This window comes from Xiphophorus maculatus, chromosome 7 (assembly GCF_002775205.1).
Source record: "Xiphophorus maculatus strain JP 163 A chromosome 7, X_maculatus-5.0-male, whole genome shotgun sequence".
Classification (NCBI taxonomy): Eukaryota; Metazoa; Chordata; class Actinopteri; order Cyprinodontiformes; family Poeciliidae; genus Xiphophorus; species Xiphophorus maculatus.
The window spans coordinates 30,055,675-30,079,016 of NC_036449.1; the positions used below are offsets into that span (position 1 = coordinate 30,055,675).

Sequence of the window (23,342 nt, forward strand, 5' to 3'; positions counted from 1 at the left end):
CCTAAAGCCCGAAACCAACAATGTATTTATTGCAAGCTAATGCTAAAGCGCTGTACAAATGCATTTAATGGAGGCTAATGCTAAAACAATATACCAACATTGTATGATAAAACAAACTGTTGTGTGAACAGTCTTCACTCCTTTCAAAATAAGAGCACAACTATAAACATCTAACCATCTGATGAATTTTTTAACAGTCGGTAACCAAATCAAACCTTATTCAATTCAAAGTTTACAAAACATTTAAGTAACTTAGAATGTATCTAGAAAAATTAGTAACTAAGTGCGCTAACTGATCTCAGAGTTAGCTATGCTAATTTTTTGTTTAGCTCTTTATCGTTTTTGCTAGTTAAGATCTTTTCTAGGAGTCAGTTAAATCTATTATTAAGGTCAGCTTCTGTATGTGGTGAAATAAATACAATCATAATTGTTCTTGTGTATTTATGATAAATAGAATTAAATTCTGGATGCAGGAAGGGATAATTTGGCATCAGCAGTGTGTTTTTAGAGCAACTCAAGGGAAAATCAGGAAAATCAAGCTGCAGAACTCTAAACTGGTTTTAAAACACGTTAGAAACTCTGAATAAACTTGCAGCCTCCAGGTTTTGGTAACAATCCGGTCGTCTCTCCTGCCATCCATCCTCCATGTTCCTCTCTGACACCAAGCAGCTGGAGTTATTTGTTTGAGACGAGGAGCGGCTCCAAACGGGCCGCACTTCAGGTCCGCAGCAGAACCCTTCAGGCGGAGAGGGCAGCAGTGTGTTTGAGCAGTAAGATGGATGCATTTCAATCTACTTCAGAGAAATTTATCAGTACTCTCAGGTAGATTGAGGCTGAAGTTCAGACTTGACGATCGCCATGACAACTGAGCAAACTCAATCTGCGGCTGAAGGTCAGCAGCAGCGATGGAGATGAATGTATTTCCCACGTTTTCTGATGTTTGACCTGGAAAAAACAGTTAAAATAATGATACAAATAATGTTATTAATAAAGCCTGGAGAATTAATAAAATGTACATTTTTGCAGTACTTTTACCCAGTAACAGGTTTTCTCTCTGATTGGCTAAACTTTCAGCAGTAACGTTGGTCAGAAAATGAGAAATTAAATGAAAATTTAAGCGAGAGAAAATGAGATCAGATTCTGATTCTTCTTTAATATCTATAAAGAACTGAATATATAAGTTTTTTGATCATTTTAAAATTAAGGTGTCTTAACAAAGCTACACAGTAAAATAAAACTTTGAATAAAACATATTTTTTTATTGTTACTTTTTAAACTTAATACCCAGATTGAGCTGCAGGATGTAAGATCTCAGAGCGTTACATTGTCGATTTGCTGGTTTTTATTCTTAGAAGATGAAATATTTGGACTCAATGCTACTTCACAAACTATTGGCTGCTTACTGCAAATGTTAGTTTCTGCAGTAACAACAAGACAGTTTCCACTGTGCCCATTAATGCATATTAAGGTTTTATTTGGTGTTTTCAATTATAAAATTATACAGTTATTATTGTTTTTAGAGGGAGTCTCAAGTATTTTCAGATTTTAGTTCCCGTACCAAACAGACCTTTTCGATTCAATTGGACACGAAAACTACAACATTTGCTCCATTTTCTGTCAAACCAACCAAACCCTTTGAGTAACCTGTTCCCCTCCTCACCTGTGGGGGCGCTGCACCAAGAACCACTGATGTCGTTTCATGTCATTTAAAGAAGACGCAGGTCTTCTTCATAGGTGAACTTTCTTCAAACAAAAATGGAGGTGTCAGATTTTAGCGGTTATTTGTCTTTAGTTAAAGACCACAAGCCATTTCTGCCGCTAGCGCTAGGCTAACACATTTGTTTTGGTTGTATTTACCCAGAATGCCCTGCGCTGTAGTCCACTTCCTGTTTCTGGTCTGCTTGGTGTTCACATTTGCATTTGAACTGCACCAGAGTTCACTTCAACCAAACTGAGGCCGAGATTCGTAGGCGGACCAGAGTTTGCTTTTTTTTGTCAATTACGCGTTCATCCTTCCCCAGCCGAACCTGATATTCCAGAACCACGGACTGGAGTTAAATTAAACCAGACTAAACCAAACTAAACAGGACTGGAGGGAATAAACCCTTAGTAAGTTGAATGTAGAAAATGGAAAATACTCCTCAATCTGAACGGCGTAAATGTTGTTCTCCTGGTTATCTTAGACTATCATTGTATCATTTTGAAACCTTCATCTTTGCTTTCCCTTTTATTAAAAGTCCAGTTCAAAGCAGGAGATTCTTTAAAGGTTTAGAGTGAGTGAATCTCTTTGAACCCAGAAATATGTTCTGTATTCAGAACCGTCTGTCGGCGATTGACATTTAAAGCTCAGTGTGCGAGGTCGTCGAGCTAACAACGATTACGACCAAACACTTCCTCTGATCAGAACCAAATAAGACGCCTGATTGGACCTGATGTGTTCCTGTTTTTATCTCTGGTTTTAACCCTTTCAAGGTCTTCCTACTCCTGAATGTCACAAAGACCCCTTTCACAGTTAAGGTTCTCCGTTTTGATTAATTGACGTCTCTGCAAGGCAATTTCCTGATGAATTGGAGAGAGATAAGCTAATGGGATGAGAAACGGTTAGCACTACACCTATCAAGTTTTAATCACAGCTGCAGCCATAAATAGAGTGAGCGCACATCTGGGCTGAATGATAAATCAGCTGGAAGCCTGTTTTATTCGATATTGTTTGCTTGGAAACAACTGGAAGTGGGTTCATGTTTTCTCTGATCCTCCCTTCGGTCTGTTTGGGGTCACGACCTCGCCGTTGATGCAGTCTGCTTTCAGAAGCCGGCGGCTGCATCTCCACTCAAACACGAGCCTCTCCTCCATCCCTAATAAGAGCCAGACACTTAGAAATGAAATTACAGCCGAGGGAAAGCTCTGAAACCAAATGAGCTACTGGGGTTTAGCCGGGTTAAGAAATAGAAAACAATATCCTACAACTGAAACGCAGCAGCGTGAAAAAGTGTTTGCCCCCTCCTGATATCCTATTTTTTTGCATCTTTGTTACACTTCAGTGTTTCAGAACAGTAAATATTAGTTAAAGACAACACAAGTAACACAACATGCTCCAGACATTAGAATAGAATAGAATAGAATTCAACTTTATTGTCATTGCACTGTCACAAGTACAAGCAACGAGATGTAGTTTGCATCTATCCAGAAGTGCTCTACGATATATAAATATTTATTTACAGATGTACAAGACTATGTATGTATGGACTATAAGGGGTTTTAGCAAGAGATCTAGATATTGTGTATAAATATAAATACGGGAGCTGTAGATCTCCAAAGAAATTCAGGAACAAATCAAAGCCATTTCTAAATCTTTGGGACTCCAGAGAACCGCAGGAGCCGCTTTTCAAAAAAAAAAAAAAATCACTTTTTCTTAGCTTCAAAACTTTTTATACAAAAATAAGTTATTTTCAGAATAGTTATTTTCATGTTTCCATTAAATAAAAAACGGAATTAAAATCGCACATGTAGAAAACAAGGCATTTAAAAACGTCATCCTCTGGCCACTTCCTGTCGTCTTCTTTGTCGTTTCTGCCAGTAGTAACATCCTGTTGCTGATCATGTGACTCGTTTGATGCAGAAAAAATGTTTCCATTGCAGTTTTAGGAAATAAATCAATTAAAATACAGCCGAAAAAAAGAAATGCTTCATCCTGGCGCCAAATCTTTTATCAAAAATGTGAGTTTGTTTTATCTTCATAATTGTCGTTTCATGACATGAATTAATTTTTGTACTTTTCACAATTTTATGGTTAATGGAAACGCAGCTAATTCTGTTTGGAATCATTGGATTTTCGTCCCTTTTGGTTAAATTTGAATAATTTTAGAACCTGGCGTATTTACTTTCTACTCTTTCTTCCTTTGAGTTGGCAAAAACTTTACTTTCAATCTAAAATAATTCTGTGACGGACGTTAAATTATGACCAGGATGTAACTTTGGGTGGAGAAACACTCCAGCATGAAGACAGTGAAGCAAAGCAAAATGGCTCCCTCTGTATTTGTTTCACAGCAGGAGTTTACTGCTGATGCTCTGGTTCTGACCGGGTTCTGCATACAGAACAAAGACTTTCCTGTTTAATTTCAGCGAAGCAGGAAGACTGCTGACTCTGCTCACCTTTAATACTCTGAAGCTTTGCTCCCTTACAGTGTTTCTATCCACACCTTCATCTAAAAACAGACAGTTTCTATGATGACAAACAGCAGGGGGCGCTATAAGTGTCAGGATTTTGCTGTGGAAATAAGCTTGACAATTTTAAACAACATTTTTATTCAGTTTGTTTGTTGTCCAAAAGAATCAAAAAACTTTTATTTTTCTTTTTAGTTCATGTGACAGAATTTTGTTTTTATTGGGGAACAAAATTTATTTCAGGATGTTTGGTGAAATTATCCAAGCTAATATTTTTTTACTTAAACCATCACAAAAACACAGTTTTAAAATATAACTGCATGGCTGGTTGAATTTCAATGATTTGTTAGTTTTAAATTAGTATTTATTTGGAATAAACCTTTAATTATGGAATTCTGGTTTAATATTATTAGATTATTGTTTATTTTCTTATTTCTTTTTTTATTTATTTAAAATGAGTGGAATAATATTAATAATGGATATTTCGAGGTCATTTTGCGAAGTTTGTGAAATAATGAATAAAATTAGTGAAACAGAAAGTTTGTGAGTTTTATCGCTCAGCTTTGCAGCGTGTGATAGTCTGAATGCTTCCTGGTCAGAAGATGAAGAGGAGCACATCTGGCATGATGAAGAGCCCTGGTTGATGGGCGTAAAATTCATTTAAAGGGAACATTAGACGGAGACATTTCTGTTTTATTCATGAGATTTGGCGTACATTTAACATCAGCGGCGTGCAAAACTCCCGTCCTGTCCATTAATTTCCCCCCGAGCCGCTGAGAACGGCTCGGCGCTTTACGGCTCTTTTATTCCTTGATGAGCGCCATTAATTTCTCAGCAAGGAACGTTTTCCTTTATCCAACATGGCTGCACTGGGAAGCAAACTGGCAGCACTTCTGTGGGTTTCTTGGTGTTTCTCAGACGATGATTTCTTCTCTCGCTCCAATTTTCAGGCTGCATTATCTCCGACTCGCAGGCAGAGCTGCAGAGTAAACACCTCGTTTTATTCTTTCCTTCTTTTACTATCAGTCGGAAAGCCTCTCTCATAAAGATCACTCACATTCAGACTAATTGGATTTATTTAGACTCATTACATTCATTCTGTTTGGGTTTGAAGCAGCTTTTTGTTTCTGATGCTTCGTTTTGGACCACAGTGTCGGTTTGTTGGTTTTCCTTAAGAAGCATAAGATTTATTAACTCTTACGGCTCAGAATCAGATCAAGGTTGGGAATATGTTTCTAATATTTTTCTTTAGATGGTTTACAGCAGGATGGTCCACCAGCCAAAATGCAGCTTTTGGGTCATTTTTAGCCCCTGAACTGATTTATTAAAATCCACTCTGACATGTTTGACGGCTCTCTGAACCTGAAGCTGTCGGTTATTTTCTGTCATAAAGTCGTAATATGCTGATTAAATCGCACTGATACGAGAATAGTGGTCATATTACGAGAATAAAGTGGGAATAATACTAGATTAGTCGTAACAGTTGGAACAGTACAAGAAAGTCAGAGTAATAATAGAAATACTAGAAAGTCGAGATATATGAGAATAAAGTCGTAATGTGTGGATAATCGTAATAATACAAAAGTCATTATATTAAAAAATAAAGTAAAATATGAGAATAAATTAATAAAACATGAAAATAAGTTGTAATTTTATCAGAACTCCTTCACAATGTTGTGTTAAAATTAGGAAAGTTGAGCATCTTATTTGTACCAAATTTCTGCTTCAGTACAAATAAGGAAATTCTTCATTTTTTTACACATCGGCATCAAATGATCGGCAGGTTAGATCGGTTTCTCTCTTAAGTATCGGCTAATCTCCAAAAATGAAGGGAATGAAATGATTTATGGATTTTCCGCTGATCTTCGCGTCTGTAAACGCCTGAATTTTGAAGAAAATCCTTAGAAATAGAAATACTTGAAATATCCTGTGTATCTTTCAGATGAAAAACGAGATCGATGCTCAGCAGGGACGATGTTTACAGCTTCCCTGCAGGATCGCTTTTCTGTGTAAGGCTTCAGTTTGGGTTGATGCTCCTGGCAGGGATCGGGATCAGGCTGAGGTTCGCGCCTCGGGATCAGGCTGAGGTTCGCGCCTCGGGATCAGGCTGAGGTTCGCATGTCGGGATCAGACTGAGGTTCGCGTGTCGGGATCAGGCTGAGGTTCGCGCGTCGGGATCAGGCTGAGGTTCGCGTGTCGGGATCAGGCTGAGGTTCGCGCGTCGGGATCAGGCTGAGGTTCGCGCCTTGGGATCAGGCTGAGGTTCGCGCGTCGGGATCAGGCTGAGGTTTGCGCGTCGGGATCAGGCTGAGGTTCACGCATTGGGATCAGGCTGAGGTTCGCGTGTCGGGATCAGACTGAGGTTTGCGCGTCGGGATCAGGCTGAGGTTCGCGCGTCGGGATCAGGCTGAGGTTCGCGCCTCGGGATCAGGCTGAGGTTCACGCATCGGGATCAGGCTGAGGTTCACGCATCGGGATCAGGCTGAGGTTCGCGCCTCGGGATCAGGCTGAGATTTGCGCCTCGGGATCAGGCTGAGGTTCGCGCGTCGTCCCAGAGCGTTTCCCAGAGCGGCATAAATAAAACAATTTGATTTCTGTAACGCTCTGAGGCGTCCATTCATCTCCAGTTACTTACGCTGTTTCTTTCTGTACATGTTTGCAGAATATATATGTATATATAGTTATTTATTTCTCTTAGAGTGAATTTATTCAAAGGAACAAATGCAGCTCTTTGGATCTTCATAATGAAATGAATCAGAAATGGCAGACGCTTCACTTTCCCTTCAGCCGTTTCTAAAGAGCGCTGAAACCAAAGGGAAAAGCACAGTTTGAAGTTTTATGGAATATTTTCTGTAAATCTGGATGTTTTGCTGACAAAATGTTTTAACAAACATGTTCATTTAATGTGTTTACTGATGAATCATCACCAGGTTTCACACAAATGAACCTACAGCATCACCTTTCTTTATTTTTGCTGCTCTGGAGCTACTGGCTAATATGCTAACAAAGGAGCTAATTTTAGCTTACTGCTTTAGCGGTTTTGCTAACGTTAAAAATATTTACCTTCCCCTAAATAAATTTTTTCAGATACATTCTGTTATTTTCTGCATCTATAAGTTCTTTAGCATTAGCTTCCACTAAACATTATGTGTTCATAGCGCTTTAGCGTTAGCAGAACTCATGTTTACCATTAGTTGTTTACGGTTAGCACAGTTAGCTTTTTAGCTAGCAGTGGCCACCACTTCAAGCAGGCGCCTGTTAACTAGTGGTGGACGTATTTAAAACTTTTAATTGAGTTGATTTTAGGGTCTTTAATGAATTAATTGCAAGTTATGAACCAACAAAATGAGCAACATTTTCAATTCAAAAATAAGTTTTGCTAATATTAAAAACATTTAGCACCCTTTGCTTCCCCTAATTTAAGAGTGTTTTAACTAATGGTTTGAAAACGATTTACCAACGAAATAAGAAAGAAAACCTTTTTGATGCTAAATGATTGAATAAATAGAAATATGAGCTCATCAACAAAGATATTTACTGTTTTTAAATCAGTTTTTAGGTTTTCCAACCATCAGACTGGAGCAAAGTGTTTCCAGTGTTTAATGGAGTTTCTTTAGAAATGTACACTTAGCATCTGTGCTACATTTTTAGCATTGAGATGCTACTTTAGGCTAGCATAGCTTTGCTGATAGGCTAGTCCTGTTAGCACAACTTAAACACAACAACAATCTTTTCCAGATTCCAATCAGAAGCAGATTTTAACTCCCTGTTGGCCGAGAGATGCGGCTTTGTCGTCCATTGTTGTTGTTACAGATGCTGTTTGTGCGTCAGATTTATGGGTGTACCAGAAACAACGTGAATACAAAGGTTCCAGGGTGGTTTTGGCACCTTACAGCTATTAAATGACCTTTGACCTTTCTATTTCAGATTCACTATTATTTATTAAGCAGTAGTAGTTGGAAATCCTGTATTGTTTTTGCACAGCTGAGGTAAATTTAGATATTTTCAGATCCTTTAACTATAATTAATTGTGCTTTCCTTCGTATTGTGACTGACTTTTTCCTCCGATGTGGGAGTTCAAACCTCCGCCCGTTGCTCTGAGATATTCATGAACTGTTCACAAAATGCTGAGAAATGAGCCAATTAACATCTTCAGACGGCGGCAGAAGTTCCCAGCATCGATCCGTTTGGGTCCTGAAAGCATTTATCTACCGGGCCAACAGGAAGGTTCTGCTCCCAGGAGAACACGGAGCGAGTTTGGATGATAACTTCAGAAAACAGCCGTCACATGTCGACTTTTTGGGTTAGCTTTAGAGCCATGGGTAGCTGACCGAGCAGCTTCAGTTTGTCAGACAGAAACTAAGAAATGCTTTTAATATGGAAGAAATTCCTGCCTTAAATCACACAGAGTGGCTCAGTTTGATGGAAAATCTGGGTGATCTTCACTGATAGAGGGAGGATTGTCTTCAAATCCATGTTCTGGAGAACGGTTCCTCCTTGGACATGAGAACTTTCCAGCATATTTTTAGCTCTGAATTCCTCTTATTGTTCCCGACAAAAAGCATGGAGGCAAATCAGGACCAGATTTTACTCCGTTTGGCACCAAATAAATCTATAAAGAACAAGGTTTTACTGTAAAATCTGTGGTGTCGATCCAGAGGAGTCTGTTGGTCTTCTGGCTCATAGTGATAACTTAGAAAGTCAAAATATGACTTTTATTTTCCAAAATTTGAGTTTCTGTTTGGCTTTTATTTTTTATTTTATGGCAGAAATGTGCTTCCATAGTTTAGAAAATAAAAATAAACACCCACAAATTGAGGTGGGTGATATGGATTTGGACTTTTATTGTGATATTTTGTGGTGCTGCTATTGTGATAACGATATAAATTATGTTAAAAAAATTATTACAACTTGGCATCACAAACACAAATATTGTTCTTGAAAAAGTTTCTCATTTGAAACAGGATTCTTCAGGACGTCGGTTACTTAACGAGTCGCTTTGCATCAACTAACTGCACATAGTAACTGTGTTTGATTCACATTCACTTACAGAAATCTTTTCTCAAAAAAGTGAGCAGCAACAAATCTAAACGTTTTTCAAAAAAGCGACAACTCTAGCAACGTTCAATAACTTCTGCAGTTTCACTTTGGGGATGTGAACAACCGTTCACACAGAAGTCTGATTTCATTTAGTTGTAGCATGAACAATAAGGTAACAATCATCGGTTTTCAGCACAGAGTTGAGCATCAAGCCTCAGAAAACACTAAGGAGAAAAGATCCAGGATTCAAACACACCTGTAGATGAAAGATTTATGTCTTGCTCAGATTTGAGATTATTTCGGTCATCTGGACTCGATGAAAGCAGTTCCCAGTTCGATCAGCTGCAGATTCTGCATCGTTTTTGGTTATTATCGCCTTTTTCTGCCTCTTGTCTTCATAATTAGCAACAGACGGCACTGCAGGTCGTTTTTCAGTTTAAATTCAGCCCAAACCTCAGAGACGACCTGCTAAATCAAGATGAAGCTGGCAGGAGCCTGAAGATGCCAGCTTAGTTACCCTCAAGGCTGTTTGCTGTCACAGTTTGCTGACAGAGACGGATCGACCTGGCAGATGGTTCTGGCCCGTGGCCCGTTTAAGCGCCGGACTCTGAAATTGCCAGGAGATTTGTCTTAAAAGACGAAGCTGGAAGAGGTTTCACTCTTCAGGAGAAAGACGGCTTGAGAGACACTTTAGCTCTGCAACGGGGGAATAAAACCTGTAAATGTGATGTGAAATCTGGCAGATTTTTCTAAAAATGTGACTAGCAACAAATGAAGCAACTTTTTGTCCAAACATTGACCAGCTGCAAATCTGGCAACTTTTTTCAGTAAAGCAACCCATGAAAAATCTTGCAACTTTCACTAAAGCGATTAGCAACAAATTTGCTATTTTTTAAATTAAAAAATAGAAATAAATCTAAGCTTTTTTTCAGTAGAGTGACTGACGACAAATTAGCATTTTTTAAAAAAAAAACAAACAACAAATCTTATCAACTTTTTTTAAAAAATTGACTAAAAATTCAGCAACTTAAAAAAAAACAAATCTGTTGACTTTTTGTAGAAAAAATGAGCAACTGGCAGCAGATCTAGTGACTTTTTTTAAAAAAAGCAACAAATGTTGTGACTTTGTTGACATAGGAAGCCGTTGATATTTGCCTGCAGTTGCTTCTGGAAACATTTGTTCCCGTTTTCTCCTTCAGCTGCTAAACGTTTCCAGGACGCCTTGACCTCCTGACCGGATGGCTGCCGGTTCATTCTGCTCCGGTTTATTTGTTTTCCTGATCAGTCGGGGAAACGTTGAGTTCTCCTGGTGTGCCGCTGATGTTTTATCAATAATCCAAATCCCGCGTTGCCTCTGCTTGTCAGGCAACGTTCCCGCCCGCCTGCAGCGGCAGAGAAATCCGATTAATTCCCCGTCGGTCCGGAGCGGCGCGGCCGACACGGACCAGCGGTTAATGGTTGAACTGGGTCAGGAGAGGAGCGGAAAAACGGCTGGAAAGGTTCCTCTGAGACGCAGAAAGTTACGTAATGATAACAACTCGGTTTGCAGCTTCCATTTACTCTCCTCCTTTCACACGTCGGCTTTTTATTCATCACAAACTAAACTCAATTTTCTCCAGAATTTCTTCCTTTTTCGCCTCGACAAAAGAAAACTCGTCCTCAGACTCACAGATATGAACATTTCATTCTGTTTTCTGTTAATAATAATAATAATAATGTATTTCAGGACGCATGCTGGGGCACAGTGTATGTGTTTATGAATAGCTGCGTGCGTTTTCACTTTCCTCGCTCTGCTTGGAGATAATTTCTGCATGCTGGGACTCAGATGAGAAATGCAGCGTATTTTCTGCTGGGTGAATAAATCTCAGAAGGTTTTCTGCTTCTAATTGCTTCAGAGGAAAGTTGATTTATTTTAGAAAACACAAGAATCTGCATCGTGTTCTGGTAATAAATGAATATATTCTGTCCTGTTTGGTTGGCAGGTTTACTTTATTTAATTTCTCATGGAAAGAAAATTTCTGTTGTTAGGAAATTAATGTGAAATTTTATGGTATCATCAGTCAGGATGTTGGTGAAATGAAACAGCAGCTCCTCTGTTTTGGAAGATTCATCATCATTTTGGTTCTGCAAACAGTTTCAAATCACTTCAGGGTTTTTTCTGCTTTCTAGTTCATTTGTGATCTGAAAAGCTGGTAAAACAGCAGATCTTTCATTTATTTTGGTGCTAAACTAACTGAAGTATTTTAAAGTTGATTTTTTGAGCTTTTACATTGCTGAGTCCTTTAGTCCTGTTAATGTTCTTCAGGTGACAGAAGGCCGACTTTGTAACCGTTTTTATGTGGCTCTGAAGGTTCAGGTCCAGATTTTGGGCCTGTTCTCTTATGTCCAGCTGGAGTAACTGACTCTACATCGTTCCTCTTCAGTAGCTTCAGCTTCTGCTCAGCTGAAGAAAGTTTTGGCACCCTACGTATTGACCTAACCTAGCCCTTCGTTAGCGTGTAGCGCTGCTGAAGCTGTTGCTAACTGCCTAGTTGCTGAGCAGCAGGATGTGGGCAGCTGCGCTCAGGCTGGAGGAGGAAGATAAGGCGCTCCGGCTGGCTCTGCTTCCTGAGGGTCAGCGCTCTGCCTGCGCCCGGCAGATGTCGAGGGTTTTGTGGAGAAGTCGGCGTGCCGCGGCGTGCATCTTAACGCCCGCAGCGCTCAGAATCAGGACGCATCAGCTTTCAGGGCGGCGGTGGGAAGAAGCTGGCGGACTGGGTGTCTGAATCCTTCATGGTGTGTTAGCGCTCGCTGCTTTAGATGGCAGCAGGAAGGCAAGGAATTCACATTTTATATTCACACTCCAACCACTGATAATTGCAACTAGCAATTATTTTAAAAGTCGATTAATCAATTAATCTGATTTAAAAATGACTAAATCTACAGATTCCTTTTTTTACCTCTTAAGCTGTTTTTATACTAGAAATATTTTAAATAAACAAATCAATTCCTCTTTAAGTTGAGAAAATAAACATTTTATTGCCAAAATGCAGAATTTCTTTAGTAAATCAGAATCAGGTGAAGCTAAAACTTTTCCACCAGTTTCACAGACAAAAATGTTTCTTTATCTTAAATGCAAAATGCTTATATGTTTATACAATTTTGACTTGATTACTTTAAAATATTTTTAACAAACACCTTATTTTGAGTCTGTGTATACTCCAGTTACCGATTAATCACGATTAATCGTTACTTTCTCGTTTATTTATGTTTTAGCCTTTCTGTCGTTACTTTTTTGATCCGTCTTTTCTTAGTATAAATTTTTTGCGCTTCATTACTGAACCAACTGTGTTGTTCCTTCAGCAAGTTGCCTGTTTTTAGCGATTAATTGATTACTAAAGTAGTTGACAATTATTTCAGTAATCAATTAATCACGATTAATCAGATTAATCGAGCTCCCAGTATTTAACTTGCTTTGTGATTTCCTTGTTTCATTATTTTCATTACATTTTTCAGTCTGAAATGCATCTTGGATCCAATCATCACCAGAAACTGACATTATCTCTCCTAAATATATTATTTATCCATAACTTTTCTGAAGTATTTTTGTTGCTGCAGAGAAATCGATAGTTTTTGTTGTCGTTTTGTTCACTCGGCAGGCGGGAGCCGAGTTCATGCAGAACCCTCCGAGTCATTCCTGGAAGAGTCGACTTTCTGCCTCGCTGCACAAATGCGCCACAAACTTTTGCTTCAGCAGAATTTCCTGCAAACATCCTGAAGGACTTCAGTTGATCAGTTTTTACCAAACAGGACGCAGATGCTGAACTGATAAAATCATCTTTCGGTTTAATTCGCAAACATCAGAATTTTACTCATTGGAGGCTGAAAAATCTGTTTCTTGAGTTATGAAAAATATTAGAAACAAAATGTTTATATTTTTATTCTGTCTTGACTCTGAACATGTTTTTTTCAGTAAATTGTCTTTTTAAAGTTTGTTTGCTCCAGTTAACGATTAATCAATTACCAATTAGTTGAGGATTATTTCAGTAATCACGATTAATCATTACTTTCTTGTTTATTTATGTTTCTGTCTTTACTTTTGATCAATGTTTGCTTAGTAGTTGTGTTTTAGATTCGGTTTTTGTTTTTCTCTCTTCTTGCTTTCGGTTTGATTTCCAAACATCAGAATCGATTGGATTTAATTTTTCTCAGCGGAGCCTGAAAAATCATTTTCCTGAGTTATGAAACCGAAGCTGAGGCTTCAGTAGGAGTGACCGTTGTTTGCTTTTCCCCTCTGCTCTGTTGTTGGGAAAAGAAAATCCATCTGCAGAAACGTTTTCACGTCGGGTCTCAGGTTTGTTTGTGCTGAAAACAGAAACTTAAAGCCAGAACTCTGATTTCTGATTCCTCGCCTCGTCACGTTCTGCTTCTCAGCATTTTCTTGTTTTTGCTTTTAGAATATTAATGAGTGCAAACCAAGCATGAATTTGCAGAATCTTCTACATTTAAAGTTCCTCTGAACTCTTTTCTGCACTTTTAAATTAATCTCTGCGAGGCATTTGCAGGAAAACCTTGGAAACGCTGCAGGGCTTCATGAAATAGAAAAGTTTGTCTTAACTTATTTCAAACTGTTTCGTCTCCACTGTGGGTTTTTTCTTCCCACTCAGATATTTTCTGAAGTGACGGGTTTGCTTTTGGATTCTCAGTAAAAACATAAATCATACATTTGATTTTTTATTTTGTCCACATCTGATCAATGAGTTTGTTTCTTTATTAAACACCGACGGCTCAGAAACCTCAACAAGATTAAAATTATCCGGATTAAATGAGTGAAACTTTTGATTAACAGTTTATCTGTTTTATTCTGGACACATTAAACTGAACTCTTCCTGTTTCAGGCCAGTTATGATTATCAGAATTATGTATGTTTTATTATTTATTCCTAATAATAAAGGAGAAATTTGTTTGTTTTTTTACTTTGTTGTAAATTAGAGGTTACTTAGTGGTCCATTTTACACAACAGTAAGAGTATTTATTGTTATTTATTAATATGTATTTTTATTGTACAGTTACTGCCTCTGGTGGGCTGCAGTCATGGAGTTGTTTCTTATTTATTACTTTTTTAAACTTTGACAGCGATTAGCACATTTAGCTTCCGCTAAATAAATTTTCCCACAGAAATTCTGAAGCACTAATTTACTTTGCTGTTTTGGAAATGTTCAGTTGAATAAAGTCCAACATCTGCGTTGAAGTTTTGGTTATGGAACACAGAAAAAACTAATTGTTTCTTTCAAATTAGCAGAATATTAAAAAGTTTTGCAGACATTTAATGGACTCAGTTTATCCCACCTGGTGGCTGTTGACTTGGTTGAATTTAGCGCCTTAGCATTAGCTTTGGCTACATAGTATGTTGGTATAGCCTTTTAGCATTAGCTTTAGCTACATAGTATGTTGGTATAGCCTTTTAGCATTAGCTCTGGTTAAATGGCATGTTCATGTAGCACTTTAGCATTAGCGCTACACTAATGCTAATGTTTATGATTAGTGCTTTGGGGTTAGCACAGCTAACATTTCAGTTAGCGATGTCCACCACTGGTTATTTTACGCAGTAACTGCATTTAATTTTATTTTGAAATGTTTTAATATTTATTGATGCTCTGATGGAACAAAACATGAGCTAAACTTCAAACATAATTACAACCGTTCAGGCAGTTTTTGGGGTTTCAAACATCATTAGTTGGAATTTATTGTCAAAAATCCAAATTCTTATAAGAAATCTTTCATAGTAACCATAAACAAACTGATGAATATCCATCCTTTGATGTCTCTTAGGTCACTTTTGTAACTAAATTGCTGATTTTTTTTACTCATCTGTGGAAAACCTGTGTGTTTTGAAATGTTGCCTGAATATTTCCACATTTGTTTTTTGAACCTCTGTTTCTGCAGCATGTTGACCAAATGTCCCTGTTGGGACGTTTTGTCCCATAAAATGAGACGACGTCCCACATCTTCTGCAGGACAGACGCTTTTATCGGCTTTGGCCGACGTCCAGCGACATTCAGTGGCATTAAGAAAGCCAGGCATAAACTCTAATGAGCGCTGTGTTTAAAATCAATCAAGCTGATTGACCGCCACACGATGCTTTTAGCATTTTACTCCATGTTCTGCCCATCTGTTACCGACGGAAACAACGTTTAGTGAGACCAAATCTGTCTGGATTTTACTGCTGTAGTGTAATAACTCAGAAAAATCAGAACTGGCCTGCAGATAGAAAGCAAGAATTTATTGTTATATTATGTATCTATTATTATTATAACTGAAATCTGTTTTTATTTTATCTGACTGGAAAAATGTAACTAGAACAGTTAAAAATTCCCTGCAGTCAAAATGACTCCTAATTGACCAAACAGGTAGAAATGAATGTTTGATCTGCTCTATGTTGGCTAAAAATGTACAGTTTTAGGAAAACCCTAATCTGGATTAGTTTGTTTGATTCAGAGGGATTACGTCTCAGAGAGCTGCTGTTCTAGTTGTTACTGATCAAAAGTTTTAGGCAGTTTTTAGCGTATTTGTTAGTTTTTATTGGTTATCTGTTAACTATTGTTTAGTTTTTAATCATACTTTTAGTTTTTTCATAATATGGTTCATCTTTAGGTGCAGAATTTAAAATGGTCAAAGTATTGTCGCTATGTAAACATCGATTTGGTAATAATTACTCAAAAAAGATGAAATAAAAAACTTTTCAAAAAGGTTAAATAGATTCATAAACACAAAAACGACGGATATTATATGTATAATTTCCGTATGTTTTAGTTTTATCAACACACAATGGTTCCAATTAGTTCCAGTTTTTCCACCTTAATTATTGTTTTTATTTATTTCATTTAACAAAAATGTTTTCCCAATTTCAGTTTTTGTTTTTGGTTATTTTTAGTGTTTGAAAATTGGACCTGAAAAACTGAACTTGACTTGTGATGAATTGTGCATTAGTTGTGTGAGTTTTACTCTGACGTTATGAATTAACCTATCAGAAGCTCACAGCATCATGACATCATCATCTGGGATTCCCAGGATTACTTAAAGAGACAGTAATCTTACCGTATTTAAACGTCTGACATCTTTTATGCTGTTTACCGGCTGGAAATAAGTTTTTAACTCAAATGAAAGTTTTCAGCTGTGTGAAAGTTTTTGTTTCCGTCTCTGCAGAAGGCCATGAGCGTCTCTCAGCGCGTCGATGAGTGAAGCACAAGCTGGAGTCCTGAGCATCAGCGGTCCACAGCAACAGTAAGGTATCTCCAGTCAACACTTCATCAAACCGAACTCTGATTCCTGTTCAGAACGATTCACATGGCAGTTCTGTCAGCGGACAGCAGGGGGCGTAACGGAGTCTGTCTGGATGGGGGAGTGGTGACATTTTATTTATCGGCTCTGGAGAAACAGGAATGCGTGTTGGCGACTTTTCTTCTTTCTTCTTTGAAGGATTTATTCTGCAGATAAATATCACAGCAGAAGATCCAAACTCTGCTTTGGTTTCAAACTGGTGGGGAAAGACGCTTCAGCAGGAAGGATAAGAAAATTCCTCCTGCTGTCAAATATCAATATTTTATTTAACAGAAGAAAGCCAACCAACGTTTTTGTAGAGTGTCAGTCTTTATATACATAGATATTGATGCAGAGATATTTTTAAAAATTCACATTAAAAAAATCCAAAAATCAAAAGCATGAACTATTTATCTTTTATTAACCAAATTTTAATGCTTTGATTAGAATGTTATAGTAAATAAATCACAAATGTCCAGTGATTTTTACTGGATCAGGATTTATGTTTAACTCCATTTTGACTCCTGATGCCTGCAGCTACATCTGATTTTCACATGTGGCGTTTATTGAATTTATCTGTACAAACACAGCAATACTCTTTGAAAACTAGAATCTGTTTTTATTTCACATGGCTGGAAAGATTTAACTGGAACAGCGCAAAATGCCCAGCAGTCAAAACGACTGCTGACAGAAACGACCGTATTTATTTGCCCTTTGGACGCTAAATAGAACTTCAGTTCTTATGAAAATGTAAGGTTCTAGGAAATCCCTTATCTGGATTAGTTTGTCTCATTTGGAGGGATTACATCTGATTGAGAGTTGAGGACATTGTGATCAACACTGCTGTCAGTTTTGTAAATTAGTTTGTAACTTCAAGTTATTTTTTTTCTCGTTTCTCGTTCACTGATGTCTGTTTGGTTGCAAAACTTATTTTATTATGCTGTGATAAACATTTGAAGTATGCTGACAGCTATATGCATATAGCATGCTACATGCACGGGTTACCACGGCAACCCTCAGTAGCGACTTGCATCCTGCTCCCGATACTGAGAACCTGAGATCATTTTCATGTTTCCTATTTGAAATGATTTGCAAAATCAGACTATTTCCTTTGTTTTAAGATCGTGTACTTTGTTATTTATTGAGTTTTCACATTTTTATTAAATTTAGAAAAAATTTAAATTTGCCGCCCACAGCTTCTTTTACCAACTCTGTGTGTTTTTCTGTCTGCTGGTTACAGGAAGGTGTTTATTAGGCCTCTCATGATCACAACTGAACCATAAATTTTCCCAGAAGTTACTGTGAGAAATGATAATATTGTTGTTTTGAGACCATTTTAGAGTAATATAAATATAATGGCATAAAATGCAAGAACACATTCTGAAAGATCAATAAACATTCATTACTAATAAACATTTAACACTGGAACTGGGAGACATTTTAAATGTACAGAATAAATACAACAGAAACAGCAAATAAAATGAATTATGAATATCATGTAAATAAAATTATCCTTCAAAACAGGTTTAATTGAGACCAAAGCAGCAAACTGAAAACTTTTATCATCCAGTTTTTTGTAAAAAAGAGAAAAACAATAAATCATGCAAATGGAAATTAATGAGCTTATTTTGATTTATTGGTTTATTGCGACAGCCTAGTGTTGATCTTCTTTTACTGCGTGTAGGAGAAGATAAAACCAGAGGTTTGTGTTGCTCAGGCGTCTGAATCCTGATCCGTGTCGTGTAAAGACGTTGAGTATCTGTACGGGATGCCCAGCTGGTTTAAATGGTCGGTGACACGCAGAGCCCAGCTGTAGTCAACAAACCTGCCTGTAAAGGTCAAACAAATCACATTTATATTCATTTCAAATGAACATAAGTTTCCTTAATGGCTCACCAGGATTTCTGCCATCTTGGACTGAAGATGCAGATTGAAGAAATCTTCATTTTGTTTCTGTGCCTGTTGGTCACAAAGGAAAAATATTCATGCATTGTGGTGATGAGGAAACCCAACATGACAAATATGTACATAACTTTTCCCCTAATTCTTTTTTTATTTTTATTAATTTCGTACACAGCCACTAAATATGAACGATTTGTCTCGTTTTGGCTGCGATTGGTTGATCCACGAAACAAAATAAGACAGAAAAAAAAACAAATACCCGTTCAGTGATCAGTTCATAGAAATTTACCGATGATTGAATCCAGACTGGATTAAGAGAAGAGTCATGTTGATAAAACTAAAATTGAATGAGTTGCCACAGAGCATCACAAAGCAGCGCCTGCTGCTGGCAGAGCTCTGACCATTTCACAGAGAAAATCTCTCCTGTTTCTTCTGTTAGGCCAAATTTTGAGATAGATGAGAGGCTTTATTTCGAATAAATGGAAATGTGGCTACAATCAATAAATGCACTGTTGTGATTGGTTAGAGCGTTCACTTCCTGGTTTTTGGCAGGAATGCAATGCCATACATTCTCACCTGTTAATTCTTCTTCATCTATCTCATCCTGAAATTTCTCTACACTTTGAATCTAGGTCATGTTTCTCCAAATTTCAAGAGCGTTCAGATCGATGGTTGGATTTTACCACGGATAAATGTGATTGGTTAATACACTCATTATAATTTTCTGCAGGAATGTGACGCCGTATTTGGACAGCACTTCAGAAGTTGTGATTAAAGCATCCATATTTATTTTAAAAGTCTTTACTGACAGGTAGTTAACAAGAGTTAACTATAAGCAGAGAGTTTTTTACAGGTGATTTTGAAAGAAGGAACTACGGAAGCTCATAAGGCACAAAAAAGCAAAGTGATAATAAAATCAATAAGATCAAAGCTTTGCTACTTTCTCTGGGTTTCCTGCAGCTTCATGAATTCTTAGTCTGTGCAGACAAGCCTTCTGGTGATTCCTGCTCCATTTAACAATCAGTTCCTCTGATAATTAATCGTCTCCTGATGGTATCGTCTCCCCAGATCAGTCAGCGGGTTGTTAACGCGATAAGAAAGTGAGGAAAAAGACATTTTCATTTGTCTTTTTCATCTCTTTCTATGTAACTCTGACTTCTAAGGATGTCTGAACCTTTCAGCTTCTGTTGGGTTTCCTCTTTAAAACGTAAACCTGAGCTGGAAATCCTCGTCACAATAACAGAAACAGAACGACTCGGCACTTTTACAGCAGAGTGGGAAATAATTTATCAAGCAGGATCAGGAGGAAACATTAAAAATGAACTCAGTCACATGAGTTAGATTCTTTTTGGTTCAAACTTTAATTCAAAATGTTTGATAAGGCCGTGCCGTGGTGGCGTAGCGGTGAGCGTGACCCACGTTTGGAGGCCTTGAGTCCTCGACGCGGCCGGCGCGGGTTCGACTCCCGGACCCGGTGACATTTGCCGCATGTCTTCCCCCCTCTCCTTCCCCGTTTCCTGTCAGCCTGCTGTCATATAAGGGACACTAGAGCCACAAAAAGACCCTGGAGGGGTAAAAAAAAAAAAAGTTTGATAACAAGCTGAATTTGTTATATTTTTCCAGGAAAAATCATTTTGCACATGCTGTTTATGTGTCTTAATTATTTTGGGTATTTGAAGTTGCTCAACCTTTTTTTAATCAAAATGTTTTGTAATTAGCTCTCAAATCAAGCTGTCTAAATAGTGTCTATGCTTCTGTGCACGTTTTGACATTTCTGTGTAAATTTATTGGTAACGGCAGCACTCGCATAACTGTGGCATTCATTTTACAACTGATTAGCATAATAAGAGCTCAAACAATGCCTGAACTATGACCGTCAAATCACAGAGGATAACATTGACCATAATGGGATCCCCTACTCCAGCATCGTTCCAACCAGACGGCCGTTTAAAGCAAAGGAGGTGGATCAGCAGACGTGTTACTGTGGAATATCGTCTCTGCTGCCTGGATATTTACCCGTTAGCAAGTCATCACCATCTTCAGTCAGAGGCAGATTTATTGTAACACTGACTGCTACTGGAGCTCCTTGAAGATATTTGGATGGCATTTAAGCAGAAGCAAAGTTTTTGTTCAGGAAGCAAACAGCTGCACATCACTGTAGCCATTATTTCTCTAAGATAACTAGCTTAAGTCCTCCAAAATTTAAGAAATAATCCCTGATATAAAATTGTTGCTTGTGTAGCGTAATGTTATTGGGATTATGGGGAAATGCATTTTGGATTAGCTAAAGAGAGATTAGAGTAAGACTCAGTTTAACGCTTGGAAGAGACGCCATTACTGGGAGTTTTTATCCAAGGCTTCATTCGTTGTCTCATTTGGACTGAAGTTTCAGGGGGAATCCGCTACAAAGTAAAAACAACAAATGTTGCAGAATGATGCAGATACATTTAAATCATCAGGAAGAGGAAGAATCACCATCTGGATTTAATTTGGGAGAATTTAGAACGAGCTGGAAAAGTGCTGCAGTGATGAAAATGTGTCGGCTGTAAACGAGTTATTAAAGCGTAACCGGCGTCTCATTCGGGACGGATTCAACCCGTTAGCGGTGGAGGGATCAGGAAAACCAGTTTTCACACATTTAATTGGCCACTGATGAGTCCAGAACCCGGGGCGTAATTTACTACGACCTGAAACGAGTTTCTGCAGGAGAGAAAACAAAGCAACAAATCTTTGCTTACATTAAGCCTGGCGGGCCACCAGGCTTTACTTACCCACTGCCAGGGTAATTGTTTTTTTGTTTTTTATCCACCAGTAACTGATAGCAAAGATGAATTAAAGAGAATCAAAAACATTGGCTTTGCTATTAGCAGATTCTTGTGCCCATCAATGCTTTGGTTTATTTCACAGCAGCTCACATATTGGCTGTAGGGGGCGACACTTTGTCACATCATTATCGGTCAGAGGTCTTCAACATGAGGGCCGCAACCTTTAGGGAGGCCGTGGCGGTACTGCACGAGGGTCAAGACATTATTATACACGTTTTAAATTCAAATTTGTCTTTAAAGAAGCTTTAAAATGAATCCAACAGGTTGCAAATTGATAAAAGCAGACACACACCTGAGATCAAGAGATTTATTGGATAAATCAATATCAATATCATCAACAATTCCCTTTTTAAAAGTTTTTTTTTAAAGTTGTGTGTTTGTTTCCTTGAATTAAAGCAGAAGTGGAATCAGCTGAAATTCGTCCTGCTGGGTGTAAAACTGTGACAGCAGATTGGCTCCAGTGCCGCTGCGTTTCCATTTCCCTCAGAGTTTGACAGGCAAACATTTGCTGCTCCGAGCCGCCTGGACGCCGCGCAGCAGCGTGTTGTTATTATGATGAAGCCGTCTGCGCGGCCCAGACTCAGACTGTATTTATGTCTGCAGACCTGAGACGTGTTTACTGGCCACACGTGTCACGAATGCAAGAAGCTTCTGGTCCGGGCTGATTCAGTTTCCTGGAAAAACCAAAAACATGTCATATTACTGAAGATAAAACATAAAATAGCACATTTTTACTGTAAACTTTAAATACTGTAGATACGTTTCTGTTTTATGAAATATGTGCAAAGAATTTCTGCTGCAGAAATGATCCAAAAAATAATTTCAGTCTCTTTTATGTAATTCAGCTGCTAAGTTCTCCTAAGTGGACCAGCTGTTTCTGTTTCCTTAAATAAGGAACAAACTCAGCAAAAATAAAAAATATATTTTAAACTAAAATTTAAAAAAGCCAAATAAAAATAAATGATGAAAACAACAAACTCAAGAAAATATATATTCTAAAATTTAAAATAAAATGTAACAAAAAAAAATAAACAATGAAATAAATAATAAATAAAATGTCACTAACTGTAAAAAATGTATAATATAAAGTGTACATTATATAATGTAAAATAAAATATAAAGCTTTCCAACTTATTTTTAGTAACGGCTTTTAGGTATATCAATCAATCAACCAATAAATCAATTAAGATAAATACTTTGTGTCATATTTAACATTTTTCACTGTGATAAAATTATATTGTAAATAATTTTTCCCCGATTACAAACTACGAATTAGCGACATCGCCAACCAATCACAGACCATAACTACAGTGATAAAACCTTTTAAAAATGTTTTTTTTTTTTTTTGCCTTTTTCAAGTATTGGCAATAATGTCTTCCCGTAATACATCATATGAAAAATGATAGAAGCATTTCATATCAGTCACATCGATGATTATTGATCAGGTTTTTGTTTTAAATCTCTCCTGTTCCAGTTTTCTCTCTACGACGTTATTTTTTTATTTTTAAGAAGTTTTGAGGCAAAAAGTGAAACTTTAAACTCTGCCAGTTACGCAACATTTTGTTGCTAGGCAACCAAAGTTGGGGGGCGGGAGTGGAACTGAAACGGCTTGTTACCCAGTTGGTCGTTGCTAGGCAACTGAAGAGCCAGAGAATGAGTTGATGCCACCAAGCTAGCTTAGCTAGGTGAGAGGTTGAGCAGATCAATGCTTTCCTTTGCCTACGTCTCCCAGAATGCCGTGTGGTTCTGGATCAGAGTTCAGTTGATATTCTACATATTGAATATTCTATCAGCTGAATTGTCTATTGATATTGTAATTGATTTATTGTCCAGCCCTAACACATCATTATCTTGTCTTATTGTCAAATTTCCTGCCAACTTTTAAAGTTTTTTTCTTAAGTACAAAAACAGGAAAGTTTAGAAGGTTTTCTCCAGTAGCCGTCCGTCAGGAAGTTGGGTCGTTCTGAAGTTTTCTCCTCTGCTAGCAAGGAGCGCTAATCATGTTTGGGCTTCAACTTTACATGGAAATCCTCAGAGACGCTCCTCGTTTCCAGGGAAACACTCACATCCCAGGAAGAGATTGAAATAATTGGAGTCAGGATGTGTTGAACT

General features: G+C 37.7%; 1 protein-coding gene across 8 annotated transcripts in view; it reads left to right on the forward strand.

Annotated features, from left to right (window-relative positions):
- gulp1 (GULP, engulfment adaptor PTB domain containing 1) overlaps positions 1–23,342 on the forward strand; it is a 55,028-nt gene that overhangs the window by 7,864 nt on the left and 23,822 nt on the right. For 6 of the 8 annotated variants that reach the window (XM_023336604.1, XM_023336608.1, XM_023336605.1 and 3 more), the window contains one exon: positions 16,390–16,467. In XM_023336604.1, coding sequence (XP_023192372.1) covers positions 16,418–16,467 — 50 coding nt within the window. In that variant the 5' untranslated portion in view covers positions 16,390–16,417. Of the gene's footprint in view, positions 1–16,389; positions 16,473–23,342 lie in introns of those variants that run through there. The other 2 variants (XM_014468474.2, XM_023336607.1) reach the window with 1 other exon arrangement.